This window comes from Drosophila miranda, chromosome 2, assembly GCF_003369915.1.
Source record: "Drosophila miranda strain MSH22 chromosome 2, D.miranda_PacBio2.1, whole genome shotgun sequence".
NCBI classification, from domain to species: domain Eukaryota; kingdom Metazoa; phylum Arthropoda; class Insecta; order Diptera; family Drosophilidae; genus Drosophila; species Drosophila miranda.
In genome coordinates, this window is record NC_046675.1 from 3953604 (window position 1) to 3968890 (window position 15287).

At 48.9% G+C, this 15287-nt stretch overlaps 3 protein-coding genes and 1 long non-coding RNA gene across 8 annotated transcripts in view; 2 read left to right on the forward strand and 2 right to left on the reverse strand.

Annotated features, from left to right (window-relative positions):
- Window positions 1–10349, forward strand: part of LOC108156756 (tubby-related protein 4) — a 32190-nt gene extending 21841 nt beyond the window's left edge. The window contains exons 3-11 of one of the 4 annotated variants that reach the window (XM_017288417.2): window positions 4520–4684; window positions 4747–5206; window positions 5285–5811; window positions 5877–6105; window positions 6167–6453; window positions 6513–8519; window positions 8579–8923; window positions 8972–9178; window positions 9245–10349. In XM_017288417.2, the coding sequence (XP_017143906.1) occupies window positions 4520–4684; window positions 4747–5206; window positions 5285–5811; window positions 5877–6105; window positions 6167–6453; window positions 6513–8519; window positions 8579–8923; window positions 8972–9178; window positions 9245–9361 (4344 nt within the window). In that variant the 3' untranslated portion in view covers window positions 9362–10349. The remainder of the gene's footprint in view (window positions 1–4519; window positions 4685–4746; window positions 5207–5284; window positions 5812–5876; window positions 6106–6166; window positions 6454–6512; window positions 8520–8578; window positions 8924–8971; window positions 9179–9244) is intronic. The other 3 variants (XM_017288419.2, XM_017288418.2, XM_017288420.2) reach the window with 3 other exon arrangements.
- Window positions 9586–11576, reverse strand: LOC108156760 (probable enoyl-CoA hydratase). 2 transcript variants are annotated; one of them, XM_033389829.1, is made up of 3 exons: window positions 10638–11576; window positions 10448–10576; window positions 9586–9901 (listed from the first exon to the last, which is right to left on the reverse strand). In XM_033389829.1, exons 1-2 carry the CDS (start codon window positions 11506–11508, stop codon window positions 10470–10472), a joined length of 978 nt encoding a protein of 325 aa, XP_033245720.1. In that variant the 5' UTR covers window positions 11509–11576; the 3' UTR covers window positions 9586–9901; window positions 10448–10469. The 2 variants fall into 2 exon arrangements, with proteins under 2 accessions (XP_033245720.1, XP_017143912.1); XM_017288423.2 differs by lacking the exon at window positions 9586–9901 and having other exon boundaries at window positions 10140–10576; window positions 10638–11575.
- Window positions 11577–12092: 516 nt separating this feature from the next.
- LOC108156649 (ras-related C3 botulinum toxin substrate 1) lies at window positions 12093–15270 on the forward strand. Its single transcript, XM_017288260.2, has 5 exons — window positions 12093–12363; window positions 13321–13457; window positions 13535–13767; window positions 13849–14009; window positions 14102–15270. Exons 2-5 carry the CDS (start codon window positions 13342–13344, stop codon window positions 14177–14179), a joined length of 588 nt encoding a protein of 195 aa, XP_017143749.1. The 5' UTR covers window positions 12093–12363; window positions 13321–13341; the 3' UTR covers window positions 14180–15270.
- Window positions 12918–13369, reverse strand: LOC117187352. Its single transcript, XR_004472057.1, has 2 exons — window positions 13278–13369; window positions 12918–13106 (listed from the first exon to the last, which is right to left on the reverse strand). It is a non-coding gene; the product is annotated as an uncharacterized LOC117187352 (long non-coding RNA).
- Window positions 15271–15287: the final 17 nt, after the last annotated feature.

The window sequence follows — 15287 nt, forward strand, 5'->3', positions numbered from 1 at the left end:
CTGATCCATCGGCCGCGTCGTTTTTCGCTTTCGTTTCCCCAAGAGAGCGAATATTGGGAGCAGGGCCAGAGCTCTCGTCGAACAGGGAAGATAGTTCTCCATATGCTTGATTTTTCTACTGCTGCTGCTGCTGCACTTGACCTGAAATCATCTGGCCATCATTCCAGGCGGCCAACTCTTTGAACTCTTTGTCAACGACCCGGACGACAGTCCCAGGCCCCGACCAACCCAATCCAACCCTTTCGAAATTGGCCAACAAAAGTCATAAAAATAGCCTGAAATATATGTATATATAGCACACGGGAATATATGTATACTATATATAAATAGCGTGCGTGCTTTGCAAAAGAGTTCTTTGACTTTGTCAAACACTGGGGTTCTTGATTGGTCAGATCTGAATTATTCATCGGCTATTCATTCTTTGAACTCTGTTCCGTGGGAGATACATTTTTCCCGGGCTTGTTTCGGGGGCTTTTATAAATTGTTAATTTATGGACCTCTAATTCTTGCATGTTTTTGTGTCCGTTTGGAGGCTTATATTTCATTTATGAAATGCTCATTTCGCATTATTTGTCCGTTTAGCCGCAGCTTTGTCCATTAGCCGGGGGGACAGGGCAGGGAATATAGATGGTTCTAATATCTGGGGTCATGATGATAATGAAGCTGATGCGAATGCGAATTCGCCGGAAGGGGGCCGAGGGGCAGGGAGGGCCCATGCATAATGGATTGCAATTATGGTTAATGCGCACAAGTGCGGCACGGTGTGGCCAAAACGTGTGGCACAGGCTGGCCTGGCAGTCAGGTGTTTGGATTAAAAATGATTTTGTGTACAGGGTACGTTTTTGGCGTTGAAGAGTATATTCGCTAGATGTAGGCCATGGAAAAGGTGTTCCGTTACGTACAGTTCCATAAAGCAGCGGTGGACACAGTTTTTGAAAGTGTTTTTGTGTTGGTAACCGCCCAGGAACAACATTAATAAGTCGCGTCATGCACACGACATGTAATTGTTTGCGGATTCTTCGCGGTATTCTCTTTTCGTTGCGTTCGTTTCCGCATTTGGGTGGTGGGTGGTGTCTTGTGACGCGCGGATAGCAGTCAGAAACGCACACAGCGAGAGGCGCCCCAATATGACGCACGACACGTCTGGCACAGTTGTGCAAAAAATCTTAAGAAATTCCACAAAACAATGAAATATGATTACAAATCTATACAAAATTGAAGGATAGGTATCTTAAAGTCGATTCTTTCCGCAGTTCCTTCCTGCTTTTTAATTAAATGCTGCGTGTGTGTGTGTGTGTGAGCAAGTAGCAGCATTTGAAATGGAGCATAGCAGGAGTAGAAGCAACAGCATCGGCAACACGGCTGCAGTTTCGTGTGGCAAATGGCTGAAACATAAATTATGGAGAGTCGCAACTTGCCACAGCCACAGCCACAGCCAATGCGTGCCACTGCAGCCAGAAACTGCAGCATAATCAGATGCAGACACAGAGGCAATCCGATAATAGTTTGTGGCCCCCCTCAACGTGTGTGTGTTTTTGTGGCCATAAATTTAGGTATTTCTCTCTGGCGTCTTTCTGGCCTGAGCGATTGCACAACATTTGAGATTTGAGCGTTTCCTAAACGAATGTAGGCAGGATGTCGGCTGCTGGCGTTGGCAAAACTGTTAACAAGCTTACAAGTAGCCACTTAGACATGGGGCAACAGCAGGCAGCAGCCAGCAGCCAGCAGCCAGCAGCCACTAACAAGCCAAAGACATGGCCAAAGTGCGAGGCTGTCAACGCCTTGCCTTCCGAGCCGAGCCGCGTCTTGTCGTGTCGTGTCTTCCTTGTCGTTGGCTCTGACATTGATGGGGGCGAGGGCTGCCCTGATGTTTCCTGCGGTTCTTGTTTTATTACATAAATGAAATGAAATTATGGCATTTGATGATGGAAAATTGCATTTGCCCCAATGGGAAACATGGGAATTTAAATAATTTTCGATGGCTTTAAGCACACTCCCGACGTTCCAAACGGAGGCCACTTTGTGGGGCATGCTCTCTGCTCCAATTAGAGGCAGTGTGCCATAAAAGTTTACATGTGTGCACACATTTTAGTTGTGCATTATTAAAATGCAAATGCAAAAGTGTTGCAGAAATGCACGAAAATACACTCGCCCAGGCCCATTCCGAAACGGTTCAAGTGTCTCAAGAGCACGAATCGATTGGAATTCGAATGCATTCCGTCAATGGCAGGCATCATCATCCGTGGCTGCCGCTCAAGTGTTTCAATGAAAGGTTAACAACACTCTACAAAGAAACTTTGAATGGCTTTTCATAATTGCTAGCCCATTGGGAAAGGGGGGAAAGAACGTTCTCTGGCCATAATGATGATGATGGCAATGTGAGGCCATTCAACGGCCTGTCGATGCCACTCGGCAATCGGAAATGTGCGTACAAATGGCCCAGGCCCAGGCCCAGGCGCAGACGACCGGCAGGCCAGCAATTATATAATTGAATTTACCATTGCAAGGACATCGGACAGCAGGAGCATATGCACATCAATCAATCGGGCTAATAAAGCAATTAACATGGTCAATGGGTGGGTCAGAAATCAATGAAAGGTCCACCCCCCTGGGGCCCAATGACCAATGACCGCTGGTCCGCCGGACCGCTCGTCCGAAAACGGAAATTACAATTTTGTGCTGCGATTGCGGGTATTTTAATTTATGCGTCTCGCAAATTGGATTTTGACGCACGCCCGCCCCCCACCCCCTGTCCAAAAAAATGCCCATTTAGCTTAGTCGGGGATTAGCCCCGGCAAAATGCTGAAAGCCTCTGAATTTTCGTTTAAATTGAAAATGTATTTTCGCTCTGTCGGCAGTTATGCCAGTCAAACGCTGAAATGTAGGCTACAATTTCTGCCGGGAAAACAATCAATGGAAAGGCAGCAGCACCAGGAGCAGATGGAAAAAGATGGAGCCGGAGCCGCGGTTGAGTGCAGCTGCCGCTGCGGCTGCGGCTGCTGCAGATGATAAACAGTCAAAGAGTTTTTCCAAAGAAAACCCCGCAGCATAGAAAAAGAGAAGGAGCTGGGGGCAAAGCCCGAGAACAAGTTTTAGAATGAAAACTCGACTCGACTGCTGTCTGCCGGTTGCCGCTTTCTCTGGAGGGGGGGAGGTAGGGAGGAAACTTTTGAAATGATGATTGAGGTATGCCTTAATTGGATTGTTTGCCGGGATTGTTTTGCACCTTAATTGCATTGAGCAGGAAACGGGGGTTTTCAATTCAGAACAGTAGTCGGTTGAGTCCTTCCAAAGTGAGCAAAATAGAACAGATGTGTAATTAAGATTTGAAAGACTTGCTTTTAAATTGAATTTCTCTGCAAAATTGTAGAGAAAGTCTGAAGCGGATCTTGAATGGCTGATGTTTCTTCAGGTAATGGGAAATTCGAAAGTTTCGAGCAGCTCAGAGAGTTTTACAGTCTTTCTGAAGGCACTGAGAACAGGACTGGCGGAATATGAGCTTTGTCCAATGATTAAGCCTGTCGTTGTTCAAATAAATAAATCTTAAATTATAAGCAGAGCTCGCAAGCACCTCTCAACTCTTTAAGGTGCTTTCGTGCTTTTACATACGCAATGAAGACGGAGCTTCCAAGCAAAAACTCTCTTTTTCGTCTCCTTTTCGATTCTGTTTGTGATCACAGGCTGGCAAAGTGTATTTTTCGTATGTATGCATGTATGTGCATGTGTTCTTGTGCTCGAGAGCTTAGCTTTACAAAGAGATCGGCTGCTTGTCTCTCACACTCGCCCACACACCACGAACAAAAAGCTTTTAGTGTGAGACAGACGTGTTCAATCGTGCTCAACCGAAAGCACGAAACAAAGACAGCCACACAAAGCGAAGGTAGAAAAGGTGTTCGGCTCAGTGAGAGATAAGAGAGCAAGTAGGTGCGCTTGTTTTTTTTGTTTCTCCGTAGATCCCTTGGATAAATGTGTTTGCTGGTTATTTGCGAGCGGGGATAAATACCAGTTCGGGTCAGTGAGAGGCTGGGCTTGGCTCTTCAGTAAGCAGAAAAATGTAAGTGTTCTTCTGAATATATCGAGCATATCGAGCACACCCAATTCCACTGCCATTTACATGGTACTTAAAACTGATTGAGTAAAAACCGCCTGGCCCGCGGCTGTCTAAGGGCCAAACGACTGAGTATATAGAAGGCAGCAGAAAGAGAGAGAGAGAGAGAGAGAGAGGGAAAGAGGTACAAGTAGATGCAGTCACAAAAGTGGAGCATATTTACCCAGCCAACGGCAAGCGGCAAACGGCAAACGGCAGTGGCACAAACTGTCGATTGTGGAAATGTGTGTGTGTGAATGGGGGGACAGGGCAGGAGCTTGGACTTTGAGCCTGCGGCGGAGGCAATCCATTTCAAAAGCAGGCTCCGGCGAGCACTTGACTTGCAATTGGCGCCTGCTTAAAAACAGCTGCCAACAGTGGCGGACATCGTGTTCTCATCGCCTTTGTTGGCACTCCTCTCTTTGTCTCCAGGATGAGGGCTGGAAGCTAAATCGCACCAACTACTACCAGGAGGGATGGCTGGCCACGGGCAATGTGCGCGGCATTGTGGGCGTCACCTTTACCACCTCCCATTGCCGCAAGAACATGGACTATCCGCTTCGGACCAACTACAATCTGCGCGGCCATCGATCGGATGTAAGTGGAGCATCCGGTACGAGCCATCAATTCTTTTCTAATCTCTATTTCCCCTTTGGCAGGTCATCCTGGTCAAATGGAACGAGCCGTACCAGAAGCTGGCCTCCTGCGACAGCTCGGGCATCATCTTTGTGTGGATAAAGTACGAGGGCCGATGGTCCATTGAGCTGATCAACGATCGGAACACGCCAGTGACACATTTCTCCTGGTCGCACGACGGACGGATGGCCCTCATCTGCTACCAGGATGGCTTCGTTCTGGTGGGCTCTGTGGCGGGACAGCGCTATTGGTCCTCCATGCTGAACCTGGAGTCGACCATCACCTGCGGCATTTGGACGCCCGACGATCAGCAGGTGTATTTCGGCACCACCCAGGGCCAGGTGATCGTCATGGATGTCCATGGGGCGATGGTGTCGCAGGTGCAGCTCTCCAACGATGTGCCCATCACCTCGATGGCCTGGTCCTGCGAGAAGTTCAAAATGGAGGAGGGCGAAGAAGCAGAACCCGGCGTGACTAATGCGGGTGAGTGCGGGAAAATATCTCTCTCTCTCTCCCTCTCTGGACTATCCCCAATAATCTCCTCTCTCTCTTTCCCCATAGCCAAACGCTCGTTTGTGCTGGCTGTTAGCTTCCAGAATGGATATATCTATCTGTTGAAGTCATTCGACGACGTCTCACCCGCACATATCAACACTTGCCTCAACGGCGCCCTCGGCATGGTCATGGAGTGGAGCAATTCCCGCGAACTGCTCGCCGTGGCTGGGACCCTGCGCACCGGGATGGATGGCCATGGCCTGAAGCCATCGGAGGACCCGACCACGCCCGCCAGCTACACGAATCTGGTCAAGTTCTACACGGAGACGGGGGCGTGTCTGTATCAGGCGCATATACCCTGCAACAGTGCCCCGGTGTCGGCCATTACGTGGGGCCACAACGACAAGCGTCTGTTTATTGCCACGGGAACGCAGGTGCACATTGCCTGGGTGTCGCGGCGGGTGGCCTCGCTGCAGTTGCTCTGCCGCCTGGAGATTCAGGCCAGCGTGGGCTCCGAGACGCTGCTGCCACTGCTGCCGTTGCCTTCTAGGATTAAGTCTCTAATTGGCAATCTGTTTGCTCAAACGATACGAGTGAGTGCATCATCTGTTTGTCTTTCTTTCAGTGATTTATGATCTATGATGCACCCTTTTTGCAGTGCTGTGTACCTGATCTGAAGTCGCTGCGCGATTTTGTATCGCGACCACCGCTCTGCTCCACGCGACTCCACTGCACCATGATCCGGCACGACGATGACTCCAATCTGAGCTCGGGCACCTGCTACACGCTCTACCTGGAGTATCTGGGGGGTCTGGTGCCGCTGCTCAAGGGCAAGCGCACCTCAAAGATACGCCCGGAGTTTGTCATATTCGATCCACAAGTGAATGGTGAGTGCGAGTCCCCCAGTTTCCGACTCATTTCTAAACTCATTTCACTCCCTTTTGTTAGATGCTTCTTTGTACTTTCAATACTCCGCGGAGGCCAAGAGCTCGTCGGGCTCCAGTCAGTCCACCACAACGGGCAACAGCGGACGCACCGACTCCTCGGACAGTGACTTCGAGGAGCGATCATCGCGCTTTGGTTCGCCCAGGACGCCGCGCAAGAAGCGAGTGCGGCCCAAGCGTCGCAACCAAGCGGGCGAGCGTGTGGGCACAGCAGGAGGAGGCGGAGCAGCAGCAGGAGGCAATGATCCGGACAGCCTGGACGAGCTGGCCTACGTGGACACACTGCCGGAGGTAAGGGGCATCCAACGTCTACCAGGCACATGCAATCACTGATCCCTCTATCTCTTAAGCAGGAAGTCAAGCTGGTGGAGGTGACCTCCAACATTTGGGGAACGAAATTCAAGATCCATGGACTTGCCAAAACCGTCCCAGCCAATTTAGGCCAAGTAACATATAAGACGTCCCTTCTGCATTTGCAGCCGCGTCAGATGACGCTGGTGATCACCGAGCTACGCGACGATTTTCCACCTGGTCCCGATCCCAGCTTCAATCCCAACATCTTCTCCGAGGACGAAGACGAGCAGCAGCAGCAGCACCAGCAGCACCACCACGAGGCAGTGCCGCAGGTGAATGTGACCACGCCCCAAGATGTGGCGACCGCCCTAAAGCCGCCGATGATGCCACAGCGACGCCTGCTGGAGGGTGCGTCTGCCCCACTGATTGCACCCATGTCGCCACGCCCCAATCGAATACTGGCGCGGCACAAGAACTCGCTGACGGTGAACGGCGGAGGAGGCGGGGAACGAGGCTCAAACGCGGGACTCAGTCCGTTGGCGCGGGCCGAGAGCTACGATGATGATTCATCCAATGACTCGCAGGAAGCAGGAGCCGCTGCTGCTGCCGCCGCCTGCCAGTCCACCACCGTGCTGCTGCATCAGGCACCCTCCTCCAATGGCTCGGGGCCCAGCAGCAGCAGCAACGGCAGCGGCAACGGCAGCGGCAGCGGCAAGAATCTAACACGTCCAAAGACCATAAGCAGCTTCAAGAACAGCTACAGCCGCTCCAGCTCCAATTCCAGCTGCCAGTCGCGGCACGCCATCTCGCCGCTCTACTGCGACGGGGCTGTGCCCACGCTCCAGTCGCCCAAGAACGCGGTGGCACCCTCGGACATTATTTTCGAGAGGCCTGCAGTGCCGGGCGCCGGGCAGACCACCCTGATGTCCTACTCGAGCAATGCGGACTATGCCAACAATGTGGTTCAGGTGAAGAATGCTCTGATGTCGGAACCCGTGCGCTCAGCCAATAGCCACGTGAACCCCGTGCCCCTCAATCTGAATCTGAATCTGGAGCGCATGGATGCGAGGCAGGTCAAGTGCATGGCGCCGCATGCATCCGCATCCACATCCACATCGAAGCGACGTGATATGCTATACATCGACGAGGAGACCCAGTCCCCGACACCCACCACGAGCAGCAGCAGCATGAAGCGGACGCCCACGGTGGTTTCCATAGCGCCCGCAATGCCCGACTCCATTACGCGCAGCTGCAGCGTTGGCTACCTGGACTCCGTGGCCATCACGCCCTCCGACGAGGCACTGTCCGCCCTGCGCAAGGAGGCGCCCAACAAGCGTCTGGTGCTGGTGGACAAGCGACGCAACCGCCGGAAGCGGCAGCAGCAGGAAGATGCGCGACGGCACAAACTGCAGCAGACGGGCAAGTCCAAGAGCTTGGACTCGTGCGATCTGCTGTCGCTGCAAACGAAACTGTCCAGCAAGGAGCACGAGCTGGTGGTGAAGAAACTCCAGGAGATCTCCGACAGCAGTGCCTGCAGCAGTGCAGCCAACACGCTCTGCTTCAAGTGCCGCAACAACATGAACCCCAGCAGCGCCTGCAAGCGGTGCCAGCCCACGTCCAACGCTGTGCTCGACGAGATCACGGCTGTGGTCAGCGTGGAGGCACCCGCGAAAGAGGCACCGCCTGCCACACAGCCACTCACAGCCACACAGCCAAAGCCCGCGACCAAGAAACGCTTCGATGTCATCACCAGCTTCACGGACTCTCCGCTCTTCACGCGAAAGCATCGCTTCGGCTACGGGCGCAGCAAAGATGGTGCCGGGACAGAAAACTCCACCCCAGTGTTGGGACGAAAGCAGGATAACACTTTCAGCTTTGTCAAGCAGCTGTCCGAGGTGCGCTGGCGTCGCAAGGAGCCACCGCCACAGGGGCAGGTGAATGGATCCAGCAATGCCAGCACCTTGGAGAGGCAGCAGCAGCTAGAAACAACTGGAGCCGCCGCCTGCGGTGCCGTAGAGGCCACGCCCGTGGAAGCCAAGGCATCTGTGTCGCTGCACACCCAGGTAGGAGGACTACCTCCATCTTTAAGAGTATTCCTTTTATCAAATATTATCCTCTTCAGGCTCTTACAACTTTGGAGAACATAATCAGCCGCCTGCGGGATCTGGACGAGGGTCGTTTGACGCCACCCTCGACGCCACAGCGTCTGCCACGCAGCTCTCCGGCCTCGCCGGCGGCCAGCAAGAAGAACAAGCGCCAGCAGAGCAATTCCCCCATACGCCACATTCTCAACTCTCCGCTGCTCAATCGCAGGCAGCGCAAGAAGCCGAGCATCATCGAGAGCTCGGACGATGAGGGAAACCAGACGAACGGCTCTGGCGCAGAGGAGAGCAGCAACAACGGTGGGGGCAATGGCAAGCAGTATCGCGACCTGGAGACATTCCAAAAGGCACAGCTGCGTCAGAAGGTGAGATCAAGAGCCCCCAATCCAAATCCAAATCAACTCTAAGGGAAGTCCTCTTATCCACAGCTGAAGCGCGGCAAGATCGAGCCGAATGGCAGTGCCAGCTGTGCCAATCCGGCACCGGTGCGTCGGGAATTCGTGATGCACAACAAGGCCCCCATGTGGAACGAGATGAGTCAGGTGTATCAGCTGGATTTCGGTGGCCGCGTTACCCAGGAGTCGGCCAAGAACTTCCAAATTGAGTTCCGTGGCAAGCAGGTGAGCACCGAACATTACTTTCCTTAAGAATATCTCAACTAATTCCTGCTCTAACCGCACCATTAGGTCATGCAATTTGGTCGTATCGATGGGAATGCCTACACATTAGACTTCCAGTATCCCTTTTCCGCCCTACAAGCCTTTGCCGTGGCTCTGGCAAATGTAACACAGCGACTAAAGTAATTTCCGAGGCAGGGTCTATGAGAATGTGTGTGTATATCGCAACGTATCGTATCCGTATCCGTATCCGTATCCTTATTGTGCATTGCATTGCGCTCTACAAAATGTCGCCAGCTGATTGCAGCAGCAGTTGCTTTTTTGGCCTATGCTATACATATATTTTTTATACCAAATGGCAGACGACAGACGACGAAGACGACCGACCGACCGATTAGCGAAAATTTGCCTTTTCATTTTGTATATAATGTATTTATATGATATGATTGTGTATGTATGATCTTTAGGTTTCTGAACAGATGCCGTATCGTATTTTTAGTGAGCGTAATGAACACGTACCACCACACCACTGATTGAAGGTTTTGCCATATGCAAAAAACATATGTAGTGCATATGCATAATGGGTGTCACAGTCCGATCCATTTTTGTGCAATATTTGTATGACAAATTTTTTGGATTAAGTGTAGTCGGGTAGCCGGGTAGCCGCAGAAGGTGTAAATTTGTAGCCGTAAACGATGTAATATTTTAAATGTAAAACCCAAGCAACTAAAATTAGATCAGAGTCGATTTTTAACACTAGTTTGTACAAGAGCAGCCTTTTTTGCATAGAGCTTCGTTTCTTGCTTTACTCGATTTAAGTGCAATACAAAAATTCCTTTCGTTAACACTCTAATAGACATAAGCCAATATGAATATGAATATGAGCCCCTTGAACGGGGGAGGGGGAGACGTAAAAGCGATTACTTAATGCTAGGCCTAGCGTACTCGTATTTTGTATATGTGTAAACAAATTGGGAAGTGAATGTTGGAATGGAAAACAAATCTCTGTGCTTTTTCCTCTTACTCTTTTTGGTAGTTAGGCTTAAATTCAAATGAAAATTCGTTATTGTAATTGTTGTGAATATTGAAAATAAGCACCGGAGTCGTAAACGATTTAGGCGATCTACTACATTCATACATACATCATTAAATAAATGTATTTTACGTGAATAAAGGCTTTCGTTTTATAAAAATAACAACATAAATATATCAGATATCGTGTAAACACAACCTAAATATTGCACCATGAAATAAGATATGAAAATATCCCACCTATATACAGATTCTGCTCGTATCACGTCTTTTTCAATTGCTTCTCCAGTTCGATCTCGGCCTTCTCCCAATCTGGAATGGTTTTCTCCTTGATGTGCCACGAGTCGGTTTTGGGTCCCTTTTCCTCAGCTGCTCAGAGATGGAAAAAGGATAATAAAATATAGAGCTCTTCCTTAGATCAACCACTCACAGGTCTTGAATCGCCTCACGCCCTCTTGCATGTCCGTGACCATTTCGGATGTCACATTCATGACTTCATTGTAAGTGCCGGCATAGAAACCGGGTCGGTTATAGGTATTCGCATTCTCCAGCACAGCGTTCCGATCGTGCATCAGCGAGCCCATGGGAAATTTTGCAATCGAGAAGGCTAAATTTACGGCCTGGCCAAGGGCTGTGCCCGTGGCAACGATTCGATTCACCAGACCTATGCGCAGCGCTTCACGGGCATAGACACGTCGACCCGTTTCAATAATATCCAGGGCATTCGAGAAGCCCACTGCAGCGGCTAGACGCACTGTGCCGCCATCGCTAATCGGGACACCCAGCCGTCGATTGAAGAAACCCAGAACAGCTGTGTCTTCCATCACTCGCAGGTCACACAGCAGGGCCAGCTCCAGGCCACCGGCCACACAGAAGCCGCTAATGCCACACACAATGGGTTTGCGTAGATGCCGCCGTGTGGGTCCCACAGAACCCTCATGACGCAACAGAAAGTTCAGGCTGCCACGATCCGCCTCTGCTTGGAGTTCCTCCAGATCATAGCCGGCACAGAAGGAGCCACCAATGCCGTACAACACGCCCACGGGAGACGTATCATCCGCCTCGAACTGGCTGATGGCTTCGCCCAGTTTTTGTGCAGTGAGTGCATCGATGGAGTTACGCTTTTGTTCCCGATTCAGGCCGATCAATGTTATATGAGAATCCTTCTCCACGAGCACTGTGGGAGCGTCACCACTGTCCTTGCTTTCTTCCACATGCCTAGCAGCTGTTAAACAAATAGTCCTTCTGGCTGAATTTGAACAGTTCACGCGTGGAAACAGTTTATAAACAATTCTAATCATTTCACCGCGAAAACAACTGTGCAGTGTTGGGCAACGTTGAAATTGTCGTCTTCAGAGGCGAAAAGGGTGTGTTGATTGTATGGTTGTGTTTGTGTGGAAAAAAACAGAATCTTAACCCATGGTAGACCAGTGGCTATTAAAATGTACTCAGCGAAAGAGATTAAACTTGGAAAAACATCGTGTTTGTTTTTACTTATATGGTAATATATATATATATATTATGCAGCCATTCATAATTTTGCTTCAACATTTTTAGTTATATTAAAATGTTCTTTTACATAATATATAAATATTAGTTCAAATTCTTTGATATTTTTTTATATGCTATTTATATAATATAATTTGGAATATGTAATTTGCTTGTTGTCGGGACATAAGGGCTAAGAATATATCAACAATCTTTTCGCAACAACAAGCAAGCATGTACTGCACTTCCGACAAGACCGCCTTGTATAATTCCATCTTGGATAGGATGGATCGTAAATGACAATATAGAAACAGCATTATTTTCCGCGGCCCAACTCAAGCTGTTCGCCTGTTTAAACAGAGGGGTGTTGAGTGGGCTAAGTTTCTTCATTCACTTATGATTCATGGTCACACTGGTGGGGAAAAAAAGAAAATACATTTTAAAACTCTGCGCTGCCAATAAACAGATATTTACAAGTAAAAAAATTTACAATTTGTGTGGAAAGTAATCTTTGAAGTGCGGCGCGTGTGCCAGCGCATTGTATTCGTGGAGTACACAAACAATTCCAGTGATATAAGCAAAGTACAAAACAGTCGCCGCTTCCTCTTGGACCTCGACTACGCTCGCTGAACTCCCGTTTGCAGACAAAGAAAGGATAGGTTAAAACGGTAACCAAACAATCCCATTCCATTTGCGTGAATATGCAATTACTGCTTCGGGGCAAGGACTGCAACAATGGATGGCGGGGCAGGGCATGGGCGTCCACAACAAAAGAACGCGCGAGTGTCGGCAAGCGGCGGCCCGCCCTGTGCCCAGGCGTTGCATGTGGCGTAATGTCTCACTTGAACTTTAATTGAATTGGCATCCGTATTGTGGTTAAATCATGTCAGACCGGAGGCGCCGTCAGACAGTCGCGCCGCCCTACACGCCCGTCCGCCCACCCTGCATTATTAGATCTTAATTGTGTCTATTTTTATCAGTGCGCGTCTGCCGGTGCGGTGGCTTCCGCGTCACCGCAACATTTGGGCGCACTCGTCTGTCGACGCGCCTCCCCCACGCGCTCCACCCATGCATCATTGGAGGCTCCCGAGGGCCCTGGTTCTGTGTGTTCTCTGGCCTCTGGCGCAGCGCAACTGTTGCCATTTGCTCTGCTCTGGTTGTGTGTTTTCCTCGCTGTTCCCATTATTTTCTATGAGTGGCGCAGTCGAGTGTCGCATCATGATCTATTTTCGTAAATTTTATTTGCAAAAACAAGAGTCTCTCCTCCGAGCAGAAACGAGACTGTCGTTTTATGTTTGTTGTTCTGGCTGTGGGACACACCTTTCGAACGCCCAGCCTTTTGATCACACAGAGATATACGGGTGTAGGCCAGGTTGTTAGTCGCTGGTGCAGCAGTTCAGTTCTGTAGACCCTAAAGGCAATTAAAGTATGTATTCAGAAATGTGGTATGTGGTATGTGGTATGTGGTCAGAGCTTGCCACAACAAAGTTTATTGCCTCAAGTAGAACTTAATTAATTGAATTAAGCGCGCACGCATTCATTGGAAAGACATTCTCACATACGAGTGCACACTTATACTCACGTCTTTCTGTGTTCGTTCTCTTACTCTTTTGCCGGTCGCACAGCACACATAGTCACGACTCACGATGTCAACCGGAAGGCCCATAAAATGTGTTGTCGTTGGTGACGGCACCGTCGGAAAGACTTGCATGCTAATCTCCTACACAACAGACAGTTTTCCCGGTGAATATGTGCCTACAGTGTGAGTATATCCGATACTTCTTCCGGTACCTACTGATTGAGATCATTACTAACTTTTACCATTGTTTAAACGCATAGCTTCGATAATTACTCCGCACCCATGCAAGTGGACACAATACAGGTCTCGCTGGGACTTTGGGATACAGCGGGACAGGAAGACTACGACCGCCTGCGTCCACTCTCCTACCCACAGACAGATGTTTTCCTGATATGCTACAGCGTGGCGAGTCCCTCGTCATTCGAAAATGTCACCTCGAAATGGTATCCGGAGATAAAGCACCACTGTCCCGACGCGCCCATTATTCTAGTTGGTAAGTTGCCAGCTCATGGCTCATGGCAGCTCTGCCCATTCCCACAAGAACGAGTTGTATATGTGGCGTATTGTATTGCAGGCACTAAAATCGATTTGCGGGAAGATCGTGAGACGTTGAGTGGCCTGGCCGAACAGGGTCTGACGCCGCTAAAGCGCGAGCAAGGTCAGAAGCTGGCGAATAAAATACGCGCTGTGAAATACATGGAGTGCTCCGCCTTGACGCAGCGCGGCCTTAAGCAAGTAAGTCATCAGAGTGGCGTCGGGCGCACCCACTTACGCACACACGAGCATATGATCTCACTTATCGCTTTTTCCCTTGTGTTGCATTTTAGGTGTTCGAAGAAGCGGTGCGTGCCGTACTCAGACCAGAGCCATTAAAGCGACGCCAGCGAAAGTGTCTAGTTATGTAAATAAGATAGCAGCAAGTTAATTGCTTTGTAACGACCACAAAGAGAGAGAATACTCGGAAGCAGTAGCACATACAACACACAGACAGAAAGCACACCTTTTGAGCGCCCTCATCTACCTTAAAGTGAACACGAATCAAAAACAGACAAACAGACAACCAACTCCTTTCATTGAGCACTACTGAGCCACACTCTTTGTTTAAGTTCAAAATTATTTGTATCGTATTATTGTGGAACAGACAGCAAAACGATTCCCTCCCGGAAAACAGCACCAGCAGGAACAGGAAAATCAATCTAATGTATCTAAATCAGCTATAGAAATCTAGTCAATTGAATCGAATGTATTTGAACTAATTGTAACAGGCAGCAGCGCACGAGAAAATTATAATGAAGCAAAGCATTGGTTTCGTTTCGCATATCATATCTCCTAATTTCCCCCCATTAAATGTAATATAATTATCTAGCCAAGAGTTAAAGCAAAAAAGCCCTCTCCTAAAACTAAAGTCCACGCCAATCCCCGCGTGACGACGACGAGCTCTTAGATAAAGCATCCTTTATACGATATTTAAGCATATTGCATTTTTTTTACTCGACAACTCGACCCTCGTCGAACCGTTATCATAATCACGCTTACTTGACGCTCATTTGACACTTCTGTCGCTTGGAAATTGTAACCAACTGTTGTTTTGTTTAAGTATTATTTTATAATTACTTATTTATTATCCTAACTTTAAAGAAGGCAATGTTTAAACAACTTTTACGGCGTAAGGATAGCAAAATGGTTTATGTAAATGGAATTTAAAAACTGCATTTAAATGTGACGACGCGACTCGAACAAAACAGAGGAACAAGAATCAAAAGAATCGAAATAGATCGAATAAACAAAAGCAAACAATTTTCAAAACAAAGAACACTCAAAGATGCGTGAAGATGAGATGAAATCCCAGGACAATTTTTTTACGAATTATATATACATAAACTATATTTAAAATCTAACGAATCGAATGTCTTATGTAAATGAATTGTAAACGAAGGGCGTAAACCTGATTTAATACTTACGAGAAATATATAACTACTGTAATTATTTAAAGAAACAACTCGTCGGACTCTC

Excerpts from the sequence above, each read along its gene's own strand:
- LOC108156760 (XM_033389829.1), bottom strand. The coding sequence starts at position 11,508 with ATGATTAGAATTGTTTATAAACTGTTTCCACGCGTGAACTGTTCAAAT. Across the intron at positions 10,577-10,637 it reads CGTGAGGCGATTCAAGACCT|CTGAGGAAAAGGGACCCAAA; the intron begins GTGAGTGGTTGA and ends ATCTCTGAGCAG.
- LOC108156649 (XM_017288260.2), top strand. The coding sequence starts at position 13,342 with ATGTCAACCGGAAGGCCCATAAAATGTGTTGTCGTTGGTGACGGCACC. Across the intron at positions 13,768-13,848 it reads CGCGCCCATTATTCTAGTTG|GCACTAAAATCGATTTGCGG; the intron begins GTAAGTTGCCAG and ends ATTGTATTGCAG. Across the intron at positions 14,010-14,101 it reads CGCAGCGCGGCCTTAAGCAA|GTGTTCGAAGAAGCGGTGCG; the intron begins GTAAGTCATCAG and ends GTTGCATTTTAG.